Genomic DNA, 21,511 nt, shown 5'->3' on the forward strand with positions numbered 1-21,511 from the left:
AGAATGAGAATGTTGGACTCAATGGTCTTTAAAGCCCCTTCCAGATTTAAAACTATGCTCATCCAATGAATGGTCTGAGTGTCAATGTAGCAAGACAAAGAGAACTTTGTTCTCAAAGGTCCATTATTACTCAACTCCAGCTAGCATTGCTTGACTACTGGGGAAATTCCAGATTCATAATTTGACTAAACATAAGCCATGATACCTATGGAGGGAGCTTTGGAGAGATCTTAATGCCATTTTCACATTCTCAGTAATAGTAAAGTCTCAGTCCTCTTTTGGGCCGCTTAAGAATGTAGGGATAGGTGCTTAGAATTAAACTATGGCATTATGGAAAGAGCACTGAACTTAAGAGGCAGAACTGGTTTTGAGTATGGGTCATGCCATAGATTTGATACTTATAGGATTTGTTGTGAGGATCAAATGAGACAAATGTATATAAATAACTTTGGAAATGTTAAAGTACTATGATGCAAGTTGTTATTGTTACAAAGAGAAATGCTGAATTTCTCATGCATGAGAAGGATTAGAGGACCATAAATTTTGAATCTTGGAGGTCATCTAGTTTAGTCCTCTTATTTTACACAGAAGAGAAAAGATGTTAAGTGACTCATCAAAGGTTTTGTTCAGTTGTTTTAAAAGAGTCTGACTCTTAGTGACCCCATTTGGGGTTTTCTGGGCAAAGGTCTGCCATTTTCTTTTCCATCATTTGACAGATGAGGAAACTGAGCAGACAGGGTTAAGTGATTTCCCCAGGGTCACAAAGCTAGGACATTTGAGGCCAGACCTGAACTCAGGAAGATGAGTCTTTCTGAATCGAAGCTTGGGGTTCTATCTACTATACTATCTAGCTGCCCTATCAAAGATTATACATAGGTAGTTAAGTAACAGAATCAGAATGTGAACTGAGGGTCTCTGACTGCATATCCAAAGCTCTTTTTCACTATACCATGCTATTCTGGCTCAGAGAGATAACTAGGCTGGGGCACCCAGGATTTTGTATAGGGGTGCTGAATTTAGAATAGGGTAGAAACAACACTCTCTAGCAGTTAGCAAAAAATTCAAGTAGGACTAGGGTGTGCTTACCTACTACTCAGCCAAGGTTATTTTGGTGCCACTTGTTCCAGGGGCAGTTTGTGGCTTGTGATGCTTTCCCTGACCGTATTAATCTTAGTTATGGTTCTTTTTATATAACTTAGTTGCTAGATTTAAAAAAATTTAAGCAATTTAATAGCTTCTATAGGACATGTTATAAATATGGTTAACCATTTGTCTATAAGATTATATGCAATCTATTAAACTTGCTGAATTCTAGAAACTAAGGATTTTTAGTGGATGGATTTGTCCTAAGTTCCGTATTGATTTTCATAGATTCTTAGAAGTATACAGAACAATCATGGAAGGAGGTAATCCATGGTTTATGGATGGTGCATTACATACTGGCTAGTGATGAGAAAAAGGGCAAAGGTATTAAGTATAAAAATAACAATGTTGTTTATTTCTTTGACCACTGTATAGAGGAGGAAGTCACCAGGATTAGTACTTCACCCCTCAATTTGGCCTTACCTGCAACTAGAGAATACCTTAATTCTTATTCTTTTTGATTCTCTCCCTACTTTGCTCCCACATTTTCTGGGATTTCCCAGGGTAACAGCCATGTTATGTCCCAATATCTGAGATATAAGGTGGCATAGAAGTATATGGAATACTTTTAAAATCATCCCAATAGTTCTTTCCGATAGACTGAATCAAAGCATTCTTGAATAGAACATAAGAGCTTTCTAGTCACTAGGGGTGTGGGAAGAGTATATTATGATTTGGAGACATGTCTTCTCGCCTGCTTTTTCTAATAACTCAGGTACAAGGTATTTATTAGGGACTTGCCACTGGTTGTAGGCCCTCAGTTATAGTTCATTCATTAGCCTTTCCCTATGTGGTTATTTCAGAGGCAGCTAGGTAACCATCCAGTGGATAGAGTGCTGGGTCTGGAGTCAAGAAGACTCATCTTCATGAGTTCAAATTAGGTCTCAGATACTTACTATCTGTGTGACTCTGGGCAAGTCACTTAACATTGTTGGCCTCAGTTTCCTCATCTGTCAAATGAGCTGGAGAAGGAAATGGCAAACCACTCTAGTATCTTTACCAAGAAAACCTCAAATGGGGTCACAAAGAGTTATACATGACTGAACAACAAAATGTTTTTTTATAGGAAAAAAATCCAAGGTCTGCCTATATAAAATGTGACATATACATTATTCTTTCTCTCCTTAGGAAGCAGGAAAGGCAGGGTGGGGAAAAAAAAAGAACAAGAAGGAAAATAGGTATGGAATTTATAAGAGGAGAAAATCCTTTCACAGGATAGGTTTTTGATAAAAACAAACCCATCAACTGTTGTATCAGTAATGTTGATATGAGCTGATGAGATTAACCTGGAGGCTATGTGAGCAGAAGTCTAGAAAAGTTGTGTTGTTTAGTTTTATTAATAGTGCTAACTACTAACAAATTAATGGTCTTTCATAAGGAAGTTCAGAGGCATATATACATACATATGTTTGTACATATATATATATGTATATATATGCATATATATATATACACATATCTTGAGATAAGAGTTACAAAATGTTCCTCTGTGAGGTAGAATTAAAAGTGTCCTTCAAATCCTCCTTTTAAGACAAATTCAGCTGAGGGAAGGAGAGCCATGGCCCCTATGGAGGGAAGAGAGATCCCAGAACACTGATGGGGAGAGATAGCTGTTCTGGACAAGAGGCAGTAAAAGTATAGTAGCTTATTAATTTACCAAATCATTCTTGCTAAATTGGGGCTAAACTCAGTTGTTCTTATTCTGCAGAAGGATGATATGTCCTCTCAGGGCACTAAGTTTCAATGAACTCAGGTAAAGCCCTTGTTACCCTATAGCTCTGAGGAAGAAAACTGCTTACTCTTATTTGTGTACTAATTCCCATTTTAGTTAGTAACTATTCTTGTACTAAGTGTTCTGTGAAAATCTTATAAGGAAAGAGCCATAATATTAAAGTGTAATAAGTCATAGTTTTCAATAAAGTCTCCAGCAAAGTGTAAGTCAAAACTCATATTATATATAGATATTTGACACAAGAAAAATGTCATACCCTGGCTTCATAAAAACCCTGCCGAAATGGATCTGTGCATGAAGATCAATGTCCAGCACCTGCTTGAGATAGTCCTGCAAATATGAAAAAAATGGCTATAATTTCAAGCTTTATTAAAATAAAAAAAGAAAAGAAATAATGAATGTATTTCGGTTTAGCTTATAAAAGTTATAGTTTAGTGTGACTATCTTCATTCTCTTGAACTTGATTTCTTGGTAACATAAATAAGAAACGTATCTTTATAGATATCACCTATGTATCATCTACCCCTCTTATGCCTGAACTTAGCTATGAAATAAGGACATATATACTATGCTGGATTGCCAGTATCCTAAAATGAGATATGGACATGAAGTCTAGACTAAGCTCTTAAACCAAGTAGGAAAATAGTGTTGGTTCATGAGTTCTAGACCTTCTAGAATTGATGGTGTAGGGAAATATTTCATGGAAAACTTTATTTATTACTATTGTTTGAACCAGCTTTATGTAGCTAGAAATTGTCTAACCCTTACTGGGAGAGGTCAGGCTGAACTCAGAAGCTCCTGGGAAAGTCATATGGTTGCAAGTAATACTTAAATCCTACCAGGTCCTTGGCTCAGATGCTAGGGTTTTACGTTCCCCAGTTTGAATGCTTATGCTCACTAATATACATCTCAATGAAGCTTGTCTGGGAACTTTCCTCTGTATATAATAGCTTAAGTGTAACATGTGGTCCTTTGCTGGTATTCTTTGGAATCCCCTACATAATAAAAACCTCAAAGAGACTGGATGAAGTAGCCTCCTTCTGGCTTTCCTCCTCCACTCAAATGAGCAAAGAAATTTCTTTCTAAAACTTTCAGATTTTTTGGTTTATTCTCATGATTAACAGTGATCAAGAATTAAAGCATTTTTAAAGAAGATATGAGTATGACCAACTAAAATTATTTGTCCAGGGTGACTAGATGGGTTTAACTTCAAGTCCTAATGTCTTAATTAAGTGTTGTGAAGAAGAGCAATTCCAGGAGCCTGTACTTTTAATTCTCTGAGAAAAAAAGGAGACTGACAATTTAAATTATTAGAGCAAGAACTGGGAAACAGTTCAAGTCTCTGGAGATAGTCTTTCCAAACTAGGAAGACCAATCCTACCTAATGTCTAACTTGGCTATTAGAGTGGGAGGGAAAAGCTCTTTGAGGGTTGCTGTGCTAGAGAATCAAGGCAGTCCACCAAAGCAATGGGTAAAATTAGATCAGGATGTCCTCCATGTAATAGGCACTCTTCATAGGATCATTTAAAGCTGGAAGGGACAATTTTATACTTGAGGAAATGAGGCCCAGAAAAAGTGACTTCTCCAAAGTCACACAGGGAATAAATAGCAGAGATAGGATTTGAAGTTATATCCTCATCTTATATTTTAGTGCTCTTTCCACTCCATCCCATTATTTCACAAGCTTTCATAGTGCCAATTTTTATACTCAGTTCTTGCCATGCCAAATACCACTAGTGAATTCTGTCTCTTTTGTATTATAGATACATGTAAAAAGAAAATTGTATGTGTTATTTACATTGCTACTCATTCATGAAATTTATTCATATATTAATTTTTATAAAGTGGCTTAGCCACTTTGATATATCAAAAATTATTTTTAATTGCATTCAAAGAGAATGAAAATGGTAATTGTAACCATCATCATCATGATTTTCATGATCATCATGATGGTTTCAATCAATAATGCAACAGTGAAGAGAGAATTGGCCTTGGAGCAAGGAAGACCTGGGTTTTGACACAAACTAGTCATGTGATCCCTGGGAAAATCATATTGCCTCAATGCTCTAGGCTAGAGGTAGCAAACGTGTAGCCTGCCTACAGTGTTGCTGTCTATCTGGAGAGTTGCTAGAAGCAGATTAAGATGTAATAAAACACAGATAATATTTGTTCAGTATGCACCCTGCAGGGATCCTTATGTATGGTTTAGTGGCTCCATTTCCATTTGAGTTGGACACCGAAAAGCCAACCAACACTGGTAGGGGGAAGTTTTCTTTCCTGGGTCTTCCCAATGCCAATAAAATCACAAATCTGTAGTTAACTTTAAGGATTTCAAAGCTCCCTTAATGATTTTTCATTAGGTAAACACAGCTAGTCCAATTAGTCAATCAGAATTGTGAACAAAGTTTAGGCATCAATCAAAAGGCATTTCAACTGGGAGCAATAGGTTCAGACTGGTTTTGGAATTCGTTTATGTCCTGTGAGTCTTATAAAATAGTAGAACAGTTCAGAACTAGAGAGATCTGAGAATTTTTCAGCATAAAGGAGAGCTTCTAGGCAAGTCACCTTGGCAAATCCTTTTTAATTTACCCCCACCTTTACATTTGTTATTTAATTTGAGCCTCATTACCACCTGGTGAGGTAAGTGCTGTTATTATCCCCATTTTACACAGGAGGAAAGTGAAGCTCACTCTGAGAATGACTAAGCCAGGGCCACGCAGGTAACACAGGTACTGTGTCTAAGCAGGATTCAAACTCAAGTCTTCTTTATTCTAAGTTCAGCACAGTGAGAGCCCAGGTGAGATCATATTCTTTACAACAGAAAATTTTAATTACAGTCTTTGTTTAAAAACTGCACACCATACTTTTTATTTTTTAACATAAATTTTTAACATTTAGTGTACCACATATTTGTAAATAATACATTCATAGATGTTTATTTCAACAGGGAATGTTTTGCTACTGTCAAAGTGGTGGTATCTGAGAGGTTAATAAAAGTCACCTATTTTTAAAGGGTCTCTTGAGCAAGTCACTTTACCCTCACTGCCCAGCCCTTACCACTCTTCTGCCTTGGAACCAATACACAGTATTGATTCTAAGGTGGAAGGTAAGGGTTTAAAAATAAATAATGGTCAAGCTAGTGAGAGGTTTTAATAATTTTATTTTATTTTATTTTGTGGAAGGAAGTGTCTCCTCTTAATTGCTAAATTCAATAGCTACTTTTCAGTTACTATGTTGTTTGCTCTTCAAATAATATTTGTAAAGCACTTAGCAAAGTGCTTTACAAGCACATAGAAGACGTGTGCTATATAAATCCTTATTCTCTCCTTATTCCTGAAGCTTTTGACTTTGTCTTTCATGCCTGTCTTCTGGACATTGGATTCAATTAAATTCCAATTCAACCTAATCCATTCTAACAACTCAAGCCCCTTTGGACAGTTTGAATGAAACAATGACATCTACTCTCTTGCCAAGGATTTAAGAGAAAAAGGGCACTGTGTGGCCCCACTATGAAAGTTTATGGGAGGATATGGACTATAGGCACAGGGGCTGAGAAAGTGTATTGCTCACATGAATGAAAACATAGATTCGCTGATGGAATGACTGGAATTTATTGAGTGTAGGGGTGGCATTGTGGGCTTGTGTTTTCAGAAAATCCTTTTTGTGGCAGAATAGAAGATGGATTGGAGTGGGGAGAGACCTGAGATAGGCAGACCAATCAGCATGGCATTAGGAGAGTTGAAGCTTGAGGCAATGAGGGCCTGTACCAGAGTGGTAGCAATTTAGCAGAGAAGGGGGTATATTTGAGAGATACTGCAAAAGTGAAATCCATAGACCTCAACAACAAATTGGATAGGAAGGGTGAGAGAGTGAGTGGGATTGAATATAACATCTTGGTTGTGACCTGGGGACTGGAAGATGGTATTGCCCTTTATAGTGTTAGAAAAGGTAGGGGGTAGGGAAGGCTTTGGGGAGGAATTAATAAGTTTTTTGGACACACTGAGTTAAAGATGTCTACTTGGCCTACAATTTGAGATGTCATAGAGGAATTTTGAGATGTAAGATTGAAGGTCACTGGAGAGTTTGGGATAGGATTGGTAGATGTGGGAATCAACAAGAAAGAGATGGAAATTAAATCCATGGGAGCTGATGAGATCACCAAGTGAGGGAGAATCGAAGAGGACCTAGGATAGAACCCTATGGTTTTGGAGGGTATGAACTGGATGAGAATCCAGCAAAGGAGACAATGGAGTAATCAGGGAGGTGGGAAGAGAACCAGGAGAGAGTGGTGTTCCAAAAGCCTAGACAGAAGAGAATATTTAGGAGGAGGAGGGTGATCAGTAGTGTCAAAGGCTGCAGAGAGATTGAGGAAACCAGGGACTGAGAAAAAGCCAATGGATATAGCAAGTAAGAGATCATTCGTAATTTTGGAGAGACCAGTTTTGGTGGAATGATGAGTTTAGAAGCCAAATTGTAAGGAGTTAAGAGACTGAGAGGGGAGAAAGAATAGAACGTATATGAATGATATGAGATGAGAAAGGGAAAAGAGTAAGCTGGAGGTGAACAACTTCAATTTTTTCCTTAAAATATGAGACAAGGATTTCAGCTCAAAGAAAGGGGAGCCATGCGAGGTTTGAAGGGAGATAAAAGGCCACTATGGAGAGTGGGATCATGAGATAAAAGGCCACTATGGAAGAGTGATCCAAGGCTGAGTGTAGGTAGGGCAAAATTAGGGAATGAGTGACTTGACCATGAGGTCAAGATGGGAAAAAGAGTAGAGATTGGCTAATGCAAGGGAGATGGCCTGAGAGAGAACTGAGGGGTCAAGGAACTGGAGGCCACAGTGTAGAAAAAGAGTAGGGTTAGGTAAAGGAAGGCAGAAGGAGAAGTGGAAAGTCAAAATATTATAGTTCCTTAATGGGATTTTAGAATTCTTGAGTATGGAGGTAGTACATATGTGGGTGATGGCGAAATAAAGGATATGACTGTCTCTACCCACGTGCCTGGGCATCATGGCCAATTTACACATGGCATCAATACTCCAAATTAGGGGAGCATTTCTCCCTTATTTCAGTTATTTCCCCTCTTTTCTCTGGTTATGGCAAGTTTTCTGTAATCATGAAAGGCAGAAAGTCATAGATAGGCAAATCCTGAAAATATACAGGAATAAAGAGGCAGACATAGAAATTTTAGCCACTTCAAATAATTAAGCAGATAAAGAGGTTCCTTTTTCCTGATGCTTTAGGTGGAAGTATTATTAGGAAAAATTGTAAATAGGAAATACCTAGCAGAAGTCAGTGTCAAAAAGGGGGAACCTATACAGATAGTAAATTCTAAGCAACATCTTTGATAAATAAGGCTCAGATAAAACACCAAATTGCTTTTCATTACCAGTAAAGCTCATACATTTTGGGGCTACAAGGAAGGAAACAATTAGATAAGCCTTTTGTGCCTTGAAATTGAATGAAAACACCTGATGAGTGTAGGATTTGAATTAATGTCCAATACTCCAAGTGTTATATTTCACAAAGTTTATTAATAATAACTTGAAGTAAAGGAATAAAAAGGTAATTACCTAACAAAATAAGACCACGTGAACAAGCTCTCTTTGCCTGTTTAAAAGCCCCACTTCATGGGGGCAGCTGGGTAGCTCAGTTAATTGAGAGTCAGGCCTAGAGATGGGAGGTCCTAGGTTCAAAGCCGGCCTCAGATACTTCCCAGCTGTGTGACCCTGGGCAAGTCACTTAACCCCCATTGCCTAACTCTTACCACTCTTCTGCCTTGGAGCCAATACACACAGTATTGACTCCAAGACTGAAGGTAAGAGTTTAAAAAAAAAAAAAAAAAGCCCTGCTTCAGCAGCTTGCAATCCAGGAGAAGAGATTGAGAGGTGGGGCTACTCCAAATTTAGATCCTCCCTACTTCAGCACATAAGGTGAGGAGAGTGGGGTGCTGGAAATTGTAGTTTTTAGGGTAACAGATTCTAATTACACACTAGGCCTAACTTAAAAGGTAAATTTAACCCTTCTTGCCAACTCAGGAAATTGAAAATTGTGTCCCAAAAAATAATTTAGTAAAACTAGGACTCGGTTAACTCAGGATATCCCATAATTCTGCCACAACAAGAGAATTACTTCTGCAATAATTTTTATCTACAGTCTTTTTGTTTAGGCTGTGATTTACTTTCTTTCTTGATTCTTTTTTTTTTAAAACCCTTACCTTCTGTCTTGGAGTCAATACTGTGTATTGGTTTCAAGGCAGAAGAGTGGTAAGGGTAGGCAATGGGGGTCAAGTGACTTGCCCAGGGTCACATAGCTGGGAAGTGTCTGAGGCCGGATTTGAACCTAGTACCTCCCATCTCTAGGCCTAATTCTCAATCCACTGAGCCACCCAGCTGCCCCCTGTGATTCACTTTCAGCATTATTTCTTTCATGGTACTTCATTCCTAACATTTCTGGGAAGTATACAAGAGCTAAAAGAATTAAAATAAATAGTTAATATGAGTAAAATGTCTAACCCATTTAAGCATGGTTATGATTATTAAATATAAGCTGTTAAAAGTGAATTAAAATGTTTTTTAGATCCTTAGCATCTCAATCTCAAAAAGGGGGATGTGAGAATGTTGAATTTATGAGAAATTAGAAGTATTTTAATTTTTTAATTTAATTTTTTAAAATTTAATTAAAAAAAAAAACACCCTTACCTTCCATCTTGGTGTCAATACTGTATATTGGCTCCTAGGAACCTAGGACCTCCTGTCTGTAGGCCTGGCTCTCAATCCACTGAGCTACCCAGCTGCCCCTTAATTTTTATTTTTGAGACTTTTTGAATTTAATTTTTAAAATTTGCTTTGAAACTGAAATCGTCATGCAAACATTCTTAATATGGTTTTGGGTTTCATAATAGGATACTAAATTAGAATTTTATTCAGTATTAGTTTATATTTTTTTATTTTTTCCACACACAGTGAGGAGGGCCATTTTCAGATTTACAAGCCTTGATAAACCTGTGATGTGGATTTTGGTTTTGCTTTTATGTTTTTATAGTTTAGTTTGTATCTTTATTTTAGTTTGTATCTATTTTTTTCTTTTTTCTTTTTTTTTAAAACCCTAATATCTTTATATATATCCTTCTATATTCATTTTATTTGTTATAGGGCTAGGCAATGGGGGTCAAGTGACTTGCCCAGGGTCACACAGCTAGGAAGTATCTTAGGTCAGATTTGAACCTAGGACCTCCAGCCTCCAGGCCTGGCTCTCAATCCACTGAGCCATCCAGCTGCCCCCAGTTTGTATCTATTTTTAATGTTGCCTTTTCTATAGGATTACTTTGGTATGGCAAGGCAAACTTTTCAGATCAAGTATATAGCTTTGGTATATTTGCAATTGTCATAAATTTTTACTAGAAATAACAAGATGTTATTTTATTATGTTAAAGCAGCTCAGACCTTCACGTTTCAAAATGAATTACTCTAACCTCCCACTCTAAACCCATTGCTTTTTCAATGAAACTATACTATAGGCTAGGCACTTTGCTAGGGATTGGAGATACCAAGGCAAAAATGAAACAATCCCTGCCCTTAGAGACCATACATTCTGCTGGGAAAGATAATAATTTTCTCTTCTGTTTTTGTGGATATCATCTACCTATGTCACAAGAATTTATAATCTCCAATTCTTCTTTGACTCTCCTCACTTTTACCACCTGTAATCAATGGGTTCCTAAGTTTTGTTGTTTTTGCTTCTATAACATCTTTTGTATCTGGAACTTTATCCCTCTTCCCATTGCCACCAGTCTAGTTCAGATCTATCGCAACTGTACTACCAAAATATTCTAATTAGCTTTTAGGCCACCAATCTCTCCCTATATTTTACAGAGCTGCCAAAATAATTTTCTAAATCAAAGGTCCAGGAAGAAAAAGGCCACTCCTCAGCTCAAAACCTTTAGTATCTCCATTTTAGAGGCAGCCAGGTGCTACAGAGGATAGAATGTTGGACCTGGAATTCTGAAAGAGACTTGGGTTCAAATCTAGATTCTGACACTTATTAGCTATGTGATCCTGGGCAAGTCACTTAATCTTTCTTTGCTTCAGTGAGCTCAACTGTAAAACGAGAACCTTCATAGCACCTACCTATTAATCAGAGTTGCTGTGAGGATGAAAATGAGATAATATTCATTAAATACTTAGCACAATTAGCACAATTCATGCCCCATAGTAGGCATTTAAGAAATGCTTATTTCCTTCCAGCTTTGTGGGGAAAAAAAAATTACTTAGCTTATCATTTAAGGTCCTTCACAATTTGTTTTCTATATTTCTATTTATTTCACATTCCTCCATTTATTGATTCCAGCCAAAACAGACTTCCAATTCTTGCCTCAAGGGGTTATTCAGTCTTCCATGACTTTCTCTTCACACTTGACTTTCATCATCTTTATCTTCCTCCAAAGCTTGTCTCAGATACTGCCTTCTTGGTGGAGGTTTCCCTGATTCCACCAACTACTGGTTCTCTCTTCTTCATCAAATATTCTAACAGCTCTTTGATCTCTTCTTTGCTCCTGATCACTCCCTAGCTTGTATTATACTTGAGTTCTTGTCCCTTAAATCCCAATCTTCTTCTTTTTTTTTCTTAAATACTTACCTTCTACCTTAGAATCAATACTATGCATTGATTCCAAGGCAGAATAGTGGTAAAAGTTAGGCAATGGGGGTTAAGTGACTTTTCCAGGGTCACATGGCTAGGAAGTATCTGAGGCCAGATTTGAACCTAGGACCTCCTGTCTCTAGGGCTGGTTCTCAATTCATTGAGTTACCCAGCTGCCTGCACCCCAATCTTTCTGATGGAAAGGAGTGTGTGTGTGTGTGTGTGTGTGTGTGTGTGTGTGTGTGTGTGTGTGTGTGTGTGTTCCTTGTGCCTTGCACATACTAGAATTCAGCTGAGTTGAATTGAATGTAGATTGTTGGTGCTGGAGTGAACATTATAAAGACAGGCCACTTGTATTAAATATTGGTTAGAGACAAAATGGAGTGCTCATGCTGCTTTGTGAATTATCAGTTCTTAGTTAAGGTGGTGATTTTGTAGTTCAGAAAAAGCAATTTACAGCACTTTGCTTCTTATAAGGTCTAAGATCTGCCCATAATAAGCCAGAGCAGTAATTTTGCTTCTACTCTGAGTTGATCAGAGGCCTAATATTTTACATTTCCCACAAGTCGAAGTACCAGTTGCCAAGAAAATAGCCTTTCCTTTACCAAAACAAACATTCTCCCCAAAACAAAATCCCAAAGCAATCAATTCTTATAGGTAGCTAGATATAATTTTGCTATTCATAAATACTCTATCAAAGTATACCATTTTTGAGGCAGTGTGGCATATGAGAAAGATGAATGGATTGAATCCTAGCTCTCTTACTTATTCCTTAGGTAGAGTGGGTATGCCTTGGATTTCTAGGCTAAAATGACTAGAAACAAAATTTTCATTGAGCTCCCCTGGGAACTTTATGTGTGTGTGGCTATAAGCTGAAGGGTCTGGTGTTAAGGGATGACTCATCAAACCCTGAGAATTCCTTGGTTTTCCTCTTTTTCTCTGAAGTTTAGAGTTGGGGAAAGTAGGTGGAAGGACTATGGCAAAGTGGCATCAGAGAGGAGGAACCAAGACGGTAGTGTAGCAGAGTCTTCCTCCACAAAGATACATCAGGAACAAATCCCTGCATTTTGCAGGAATTCCATCCTGCCATCTTCTACATTACAGTCTTGACTGGGAAATCCAAGAAAAAGTCACACTAATATTCTCAGTTTAAGTCAGCATAGGGAGACAGACAGAGAAGTGCAAGGACCACAGGGACAGGGCCTAGTCAGAAAGGGCTGAGCAGAGCATTACTGTGTAAGAACTGAAGGAGGGTGAGGTTGTACAATAGGACAAGGAGGGTCTCAGACACATACAAAGGGGCCCGTCCTTGGGAAGGGTGCCAGTACAGCTACTGTCAGCAGCTCTGTCTCTCACTACTCAGGTCCAGGTCACAGATCCAGGGCAGATTAAGAAGGGGACCCAAACTTAGGGATTGTACTTCAGGGTAATGGGTGGTCAAGGGCACTAGGATTGGGTGCTCATTAAGGAATAAATTCAGAAACAAATAGCACCCAGGAAACAAAGCCCAGATCCTGGTTGAAACTTTAAAATAAAAACACAGGGAGATATACCTACTCCTGCCTGCCTGGCCATTTAACTTAATTCAACTTGCATTAAATTTAATAAATCTCTCTTTTATTTTAAAAAACAAAACAAAACAGAAGGAAACAAGAGAAACATAAAAAAGTAAGCATAAGCAGGCAATCATGAGAGACTATAAACAAAGATAAACTGCTTACATTATAATATGGGGAGAGGATAGGTATCCCCTCAGAATCCTATCATTATTAGGGATCATAAAACCTAAAAAGGCCAAGTACCTGGAAGTGGTTCTCTTATGTTCTGTTCTGATGAAGTTGAAAGAATTATGGAGAGGGAAAGGAGCACATGAAGGGGAAAAGGGAAAGGAAGGGTACAGAAAATTATTAAACATAATCAATGTATGTAGGTAGAAGACCACAGAAACAAGGAAGAAAAGGCAAGGGAGCAGATAACCCTTGAACTTTATTCTCATCTGAACTGGTCAAAGCAGGGAAGATGACACCCACATGCACACAGTTGGGCACAGAAATATATTTCCATTAATGTGAGTGTGAGAAGGTGAGAAGTACCACAGATTAAAGGAGAGATGAATCCTAAGCAAAATAAACTCTAACTACAGAGGGTGGATCTTGAAGAGGGGTTTAAAAGAAAAGGAATAAAGGAAAATAATCTGTGATTAGGCTCTGGATGAGGGGCAGAGAAACACAAGCAGACAAGTTTGTGAGCACATGCCTTCTCTCTTACCAACCCCTTCTTTATAAAGAGGGGGTGGGAAACAGAGAAGGAAAAGAATAAAGAGAGTAGATGGAGAGATATACCCAATTAATGATCATAACTATGGATCTGAATGGTGAGGATGCTCTTCTAATACAGAGGAGCATGGCAGAATGGGTCAGAAAGCAGAATCCAACAATATATTGTTTATAGGAGACACATTTTAAACAGAAAGATTCATACAGTTAAAATAAGAGGCAGGAACAAAACCTAAGAAGGAACTCTTATCAATCCAGTGACCATCCATGATTCCAAAAGTCTGATGATAAAGAAAGCTACCTCTCTCCTGACAGAGAAGTGATGGAGTTAGGGTATAGAATGAGATGTACATTTTTGGACACATTATGAGAATTTTTTGCTTGTCTAGGCATATTTGTTATAAGAGGTTCCCCACCACCCCAGCCTGTCTGCTGGAGGGGAGGAAAATGAGAGGAAGATATAATTAATGTTTATTAATTGATAAAAAGGTAAAATAAAAGTAAAGTTGCATTAAAATAAAAACAGAAATTTCCCAGAGTACATATTTAGTATGAGAGATAAGAACAAATTCAGATAAGCATAATACACAGTGGTATGTGACAAGAAAATTAGGGAGACTCAAAACAATATGAGGACTGAGAGAATGGAGGCAGAGAGATCAGTTAGCATGATTATTAAAATGATCTAGGCAGAATATAAGGCCTTATCTAAAACTTAGAATTTAAACACTTTTATAAAGAAGAATGGAAGAAGGTAGAGAATGAATACAAAAGCATGGTATTATTCTGCAAGAATATTGTCAAGGTCAAGGCACTAAAAGTCAGAGTAAGCTGAGTCTGAAAAGGAAAGTCAAAGACAAAAAATGGGGTTAGGGATTCAAATATTTGGAGGAAAAGAGGAGAAACAAAAAGTATTAAGACTCGCTTCTGGTAGATGGGAAAGTGACAAAAACTGGAGAGAAAGGAGAGCTGTTCAATCCTCATTTTTCTGATGTTTTCTGATGTTATCTACATAGAAGATTGGTCTTCAGAGTGTTAAGGACAATATAAAAATTAGTAACAAGGAGTTGCTATTGAAAATATACAGAGGAATATAAGAGAGAGAGAATTTAACTGTCCTTGATGAGTTCAAGTCACTGTAACCTGATGAGCTACATCTTAGGACATGGAAAGAAATGGAATGTATCATTGATAAGCAACTGTCAGCCATCTTGGAAAGACCATGGTGAGGTACCACAGAACTGGAGACAATGTTGCTTAGATTAAAAAGGAAAGAGTTAACTAGGAAAAATCTTGGCAGCAAGTTACTCTGATAAAGGCCACATTTCTAAAATATGTAAGGAATTTATTCAAATTTATAAGAATAACTGTCATTCCCCAAGAGATAAATGGTCAGTGGATATGAACAGGCAATTCTCAGGGGAAGTGATCCAAGGTATCTAAAGCTAAATGAAAAAGTGCTCCAAATCACTAATAACTAGAGAAATGCCAATTAAAGTGATGCTGAGGTTCTACATATCAGGTTCAAACCTATCACTTTGGCAAAGTTGATAAAACAGAGTAATGACAAATGTTGCAGGAGTTGTGGTAGAATAGAAACACTGAAATGGTATAGCTATTCTGGAAAATAAATGTTGAATTATAGGCCATTATGCTCTTTGACCTTTGAATCAGTACTAGTATTAGCCATCAGGGAAAGAAGAAAAGGTTGTATACTAAAAAAAAAAATTATTTATGGCAGCTCTTTTTGTAGAACCAAATAACTGGAAACTCTGTGGGATCCTAAATGAATGTGATGGAATGTTGTTGTGTTTTAAGAAATGAAGAAGGTTTCAGAGAAACCTGGGAAGACTTATTTGATTTGATGCAGACTTAAGTGAGCAGAAGCAGAACAATTTATACAATAACACTATATGTTGTAAAGCTGAACATTTCTAAAGACTTTAACTCTGATGAATACAATGATCAACCATAATTCTATAGGACACATGTTGCAGAATGAGGTTCACCTCATAAAAGACAGATGATGGACTCATATGAAGAATGCAAACGCATTTTTGGCCATGGTTTTTGTGGGATTTTTTTTTCCTGACTACGTTTATATGATAAAAGAGTTCTGTATTTCTAAATGGTGCAGTGAATAGTGAGCTGGGTCTGGAGTTGAGAAGACTTGAGTTCAAATTCAACCTCAGACACTTATAAGCTGTGTGATTGTGAGCAAGTCACCGAAACTCTTATTTGTCTCAGTTCTTATCTGTAAAATGGGGATAATAATAATAGCACCTACCTCCCAGGGAGGTTTTGTGAGGATCAAATGAGATAATAATTATAAAGTTCTTAAAACTATATACATGTTAGCTATCATTATATAAATGTTAACTATTATAATTATCATTAATCTGATGGGTGGAGAGAGGAAGAAGGAAGAAAAAGATTCTTGATAATTAAAAATCTTTTATAAGAAAAATATATAAAGCAGAACCAAAGGAGACCATCCACTTGAGGTAGGAAGAGCTACCTCGTGAATAGACTTTAATCAGTCTGAAGTTGACAGTCATTGAATGGTTAAAGAAAGTTATCTTTGTGGCCACATCTGTCATAGAATCTTGTATGATTTTAATATATGTGTGGGAGACTCTTGTTTGAGAAGGGCCCTTAAAGTTTCTTTTTGTATTCCCTAGTCAAATACATTCTGAAATCCATAAAAGTATCATGGTATAGTGGGAAAAGCACATTATTTGGAGTTGGAGCTGGGTTTGAAACTTGGCTCTGATATATTCTTTGTAACATTATCTAAATCAATTAATTATGTAGTTTTTTTAGGTATAAAATGAGGATCATGATACCTCACAGTTTTACAAGAAATGAGCTTTCTAATTTTTTTTAAACTTTTACCTTCTTAGAACCAATACTGTGTATTGGTTCCAAAGCAGCAGAGCAGTAAGGGCTAGTTAATAATTGTTGAGTGACTTGCCCAGAGTCACACAGCTAGGAAGTGTCTGAGACCAAATCTGAACTCAGGATCTCCCATCTCTAGGCCTGGTTCTCAATCCATTGAGCCCTCAGAGCTTCATAAATCTTAAAGCACACTAGAAATTCAAATTATTATTTTCCCTTAAAAAAAAAAGATTTAGTAAAGAAAAGAGAACCAGGAAATCATGCCCCTGACACATACTGACTGAGTGATTCTGAGGAAGTCACTTAACATTTCACTTGTCTCAGACAATTCTTGTAGTGTGTGAGTTGTGGAACACCTGTTCTCCTTTGCTCTGCCTGGGTAGAGTTTCTCACTGGAGTTAGTCCTCAAGTCAATGACATCACAGGTTCATGACAAAAAAAAAACACCCCATTATCATTACAAACAATAATAAATTCAGTGAAATCTTCAATATTCTTTACCTTTCAGCTATATGACTTTGGGGTAGCACATATATAGTAAAAAAAAAAATTAAGCCAATATTCTTTACAAGGACTCCTTTCCTTCTTGCACAACCCCAACAAATGGTGAATGGGCCTTTTTCATTCACATAAGGTATCATAGACAAGAGAATGTGTGTTATAAACTTGTCACTTGGAAATTTTGGGCGTAGCAATCAGTTATCATCATCCTATCTTTGACTTTACTAGGACCTACCTACATGAAATGCTTCCTGGAAATAGTAAATTAAACATTTGCAACACATCAAGTGTTTTCTTTAAATACTACAAATAATTAAAACAGACAGTTGCAAAGTAGAACCTCTAGCCTTTGGGATCTCTGGGGAGGACTACTGAAGTTTGCTCTATCTGGGGCTAAAGACTATTCTCTGTTTTGAATGAAAAGCAGCCTAGCAATCTATCTGCTGAGTTGTGTTTGTGGTGCACACCTCACTTGTATTTATCATCTTCACTTTTGTATACTATTCAAGATGGTGAATTTAGGCAGAGAAATCCTTCCCTTTGTGGTTCTTTGGCAGATGGGACACTATTCTCAAACACTTCGAAGGTTACTCTCTGATGGAAAAGGCTTGGGATTCTGAGCCTGTTTCCCTAATAGGGATAATGGGACCAAGAGTTATTATATTGATTAGAATAGGCCCATAGCAAAGGGCTTGAAAGAAATCAATTCTAGCTAAGATAAATCATGCTCTCGGAAAATAAGATATTGCTATAGCAAAAACAAATACTTGAGCAACAGCATGGCAAAGTGAAAGGAATGAGGCTTGATTTTGAACCCCCAAAGACTGGGGTTCAAATGCCAACTATGACATTTACTTCTATGACTTTGGGCACGACTTAATAATCTTGTTTGGCCACAGTTTCCTCATTTGTAAAATAAGGGTAGTGGGTTGGATTAAATGATCTTTAAGGTCTCTTCTAGCTCTAAGGGTATCCTATCATTTCTTTAGGCTTCTGTTACACAATGAAATTAGAACTAAGCATGGAATGGGCTTGTAGAAATCTGACACATCTGGAAAAAGTAAGAATATTTTTAAAGCCCTGAAATGCAAGGGTGGATACAATATTTGCAAGTATGCTGCTTCTAGGACCTTCTATTCAACAGAGTGCTATTTGTTAATAGTAGGTTTCCAGTATGACAGTGGATCAGGTAATTCTAAGTTTTTCCATCTGGCATACACTATAATATCATGCACACAGAAAATACCTGTAATTTGTAACCAGGAACTACATTTATAATCAGGAGCTTTTAGTCTTTTAAACCAAAAATTGCTTCCATTTTCTGAAGTGATCAAAAGTACCTTCTTGTACTTCAACTATAGATTGGAGTACAATGAATCAGACCTGGGGAGCTAAATGCTTTTAGTACAACTTTAGTTATTAAGGCTCTGGCTCAGTTAGGACTGTAGTATATGTAGCTACTCGGGGCAGGATGGTTCATCTAGGTCTAGTGTAATAGAACTTTGCATAAATTAATTTGACGTTTTTTTCTTAGGAGTACAGATTATCCATGAGGATGGTCTTAGAGAAGCATAGTAGTAATAAAGTAGAAATTAAGAACAAACAAACAAAAATCTGATGGGAACTGTCAAACTAGCTGTTTTGGATTGAACTAACACTTGGATTTGGGGCAAAATGGGTCCTCCTACCCACCTAAAATGGTATTCTAAATAGCTTTTGGTAGCACTGAAGGTGCCCCAGATTTTAGGGCAACGGGCAAAGGCTACTTGAGGGCCTTGTCAGATGCTGAGGCAATAAAAAACAGACTGACCATATATATGCCAAGGAATTACAATAGGGCACAAGTCCCCTTTTTCATACCTTTTCCCCCATGGAAACACCCCCTGATGTGATGATGACATCTGCACGACTGATACCTTCATTCAAGGCATTGAGTAAGTCATCTGGGCTGTAAGAAAATTAAAAGAAATCAACACACAGATAAAAGATTCAGATGTAGTTCAAACTTAAAATAAACAAACCACTTAATTCTTTGAGTAAGCACTGAGCACCAAAGAGAGTATTGGTAGACACTGAAGGGAATATACAAAAGCGTGTGTGCATGCATGTACCTACATACATATAACATATACAAGAATGTCATAGTATACATAAGACTACCCTCCACAAGTTTTTAATCTGGATGAAGAAAAAAAGATGTGTCCATGATAGTTTTGTGCAGGCATTATAGAATTAAGTTCCAGAATGAGTGAATGTAGATATAAATGATAAGTGATAATAAGGAAGACATTATGGAAGAGAGAGGTCTTGAACTGTGTGCTTAAGGGAAGGCTAGACATAGGAGAGACAACTATATTCTTGGTAGTAGTATACTGTCATGAATAAAAGCTTGGAGTAATGATTAAGACAGCAGTGTTTGCAGCCTGTGACCGCCTAAGCTCCCAAGGATTTAATTATCATCTCTATGAAGATCATTCCCAGATCTATTTATTGAGCCATAGTCTGGATACAGTCCTGCATCACCAATTTTTATTTGGTGGACATTTGGATTGGTATATCCCACAGGCATCTCAAACAACATGACCAAAACAAAACTCATTATCTTTCTTTTTATTCCTCCAGTCCATCTTCTCTTCTCAAGCCTTTCATCCCTCTCTCAGTGCCAATTCTGAGCTGAGGACCTTGTCTCTGACCTTACTGAGAAAATGGAGACTATTCAGCATCTTTCTTCTACTCTTCTCCATATTTTAAAACCCTGTGACATCTTTACTGACTATTTTCTTCTTTCCTTTACAGTCTGATAATGAATATGTGGCTCTTCTTGTCAAGGCCAACCCCTCTATATATTATGTCTTCTATCTATCTCCTATCCTCTTCTGTCTCCTCCAGAAGATTTCCTTCATAATCATCCATTTTCTCCTGGGTTTAATTATCATTCCTAAGCAAATGACTGCAGAATCTATAGATCTGACCTTAGTTTTTCCTTTCAATTTCAGTCCTCCAGCACCAACTGCCAGAACTCATTAAATTTTACCACTTCTTCTAAATGCCCCTATTTTTGTTAAAGGCACCACTTTTCTTCTGATCTCCCAGGTCCTTGCCTCCTCACACTCTCACAGCATATAGCCATGTCAAGTGATGACATTTCTAGCTTGAGGTCATCTCTCCCATATATGTCTTTCTCTCAATTCACACAACCAACTAGCCCAGTTCAGGCGCTTCTCACTCTATACTTGGATCACTGCAAAAGGCTCCTTGTTTCTCCCCACCGCAAGTCTCTTCCCTACTTTAGTTGGGAAAGTTTAGTTGAGGCACATGGTGCCTCAAATGATTTTCCTTAGATCCTATAATCACTTCCTTTTGTCATCAGGATCAAATATGGATTTTTCTGTTTATTAGCCTTTAAAGCTCTTCCCTTCCTGGACCCAGTAGACTTTTTTATCCTTGTCCCCAGTACACATTGTGTCCCCTAGTCTAGCCAGGCTGGTTTTCGTAGGGGTCCTCACACTCTGCACTCTTTTCCTGTCTCTACTATGACTCTTGTCTATTCCTACTGGCTGTCTCCTATACCTGGAATGCAGAATCACTCCCTGTCTTTCTTCTTAGAATCAGTACTGTGTTGGTTCCAAGGCAGAAGAATAGTAAAGGCTAGGCAGTGGGGATTAAGTGACTTGTCCAGGGTCACACAGCTTGGAAGTATCTGGGGCCAGATTTGAACCCAGAACCCCTTCTTGAACCACCACTGATAATGTTCTTTCCCTTGTAACTAATTTCCACTTATTTTCTTTCTCTTAATTCTGTATATCCTTTTTCCCTCCCTCTGTCCCCACAACAGAACGTAAGATCTTTGGGATTAGGGAGTTCTAGTCTTTGTATTTGAGTCCTCAGTGCTTAGCACAAAATCAGGCACATGGTAGGTGCTTAATAAATGCTTGTTTATTTCCTCCCAACCCAACCCCTGTACTCTGGTCACTCAGACTCATTGCTCCATTCACCCTCATTTTTTCATTTTTCTCACACATCTAATCATTTGTTGTCTCTCCCATTAGACTGTGAGTTCTTTGAGGGGAGGGGCTGTTTTTTTTGTGGCTCTTTGTATCCTCAGTGCTTATCACACAGTAAGCAAACTTAATAAATTTTACTGAACAATGATCCAGGACAATTCCAAAGGACTCATGATGAAAAATGCTATCTGCCTCCAGAGAGAGAATGATGAACTGAGTGCAGACTGAAGCATACTTTTCCTTCCTTCCTTCCTTCCTTCCTTCCTTCCTTCCTTCCTTCCTTCCTTCCTTCCTTCCTTCCTTCCTTCCTTCCTT

General features: G+C 37.7%; 1 protein-coding gene across 8 annotated transcripts in view; it reads right to left on the reverse strand.

The window, feature by feature from the left end:
• Positions 1-21,511, reverse strand: part of GPHN (gephyrin) — a 787,688-nt gene that overhangs the window by 25,329 nt on the left and 740,848 nt on the right. For all 8 annotated transcript variants that reach the window (XM_044664832.1, XM_044664830.1, XM_044664831.1 and 5 more), the window contains 2 exons: positions 19,053-19,140; positions 3,132-3,205 (listed from right to left, as the gene is read on the reverse strand). In XM_044664832.1, the coding sequence (XP_044520767.1) occupies positions 3,132-3,205; positions 19,053-19,140 (162 nt within the window). The remainder of the gene's footprint in view (positions 1-3,131; positions 3,206-19,052; positions 19,141-21,511) is intronic.

The sequence above is a fragment of the Gracilinanus agilis genome, chromosome 2, assembly GCF_016433145.1.
Source record: "Gracilinanus agilis isolate LMUSP501 chromosome 2, AgileGrace, whole genome shotgun sequence".
In the NCBI taxonomy this organism is placed as follows: Eukaryota; Metazoa; Chordata; class Mammalia; order Didelphimorphia; family Didelphidae; genus Gracilinanus; species Gracilinanus agilis.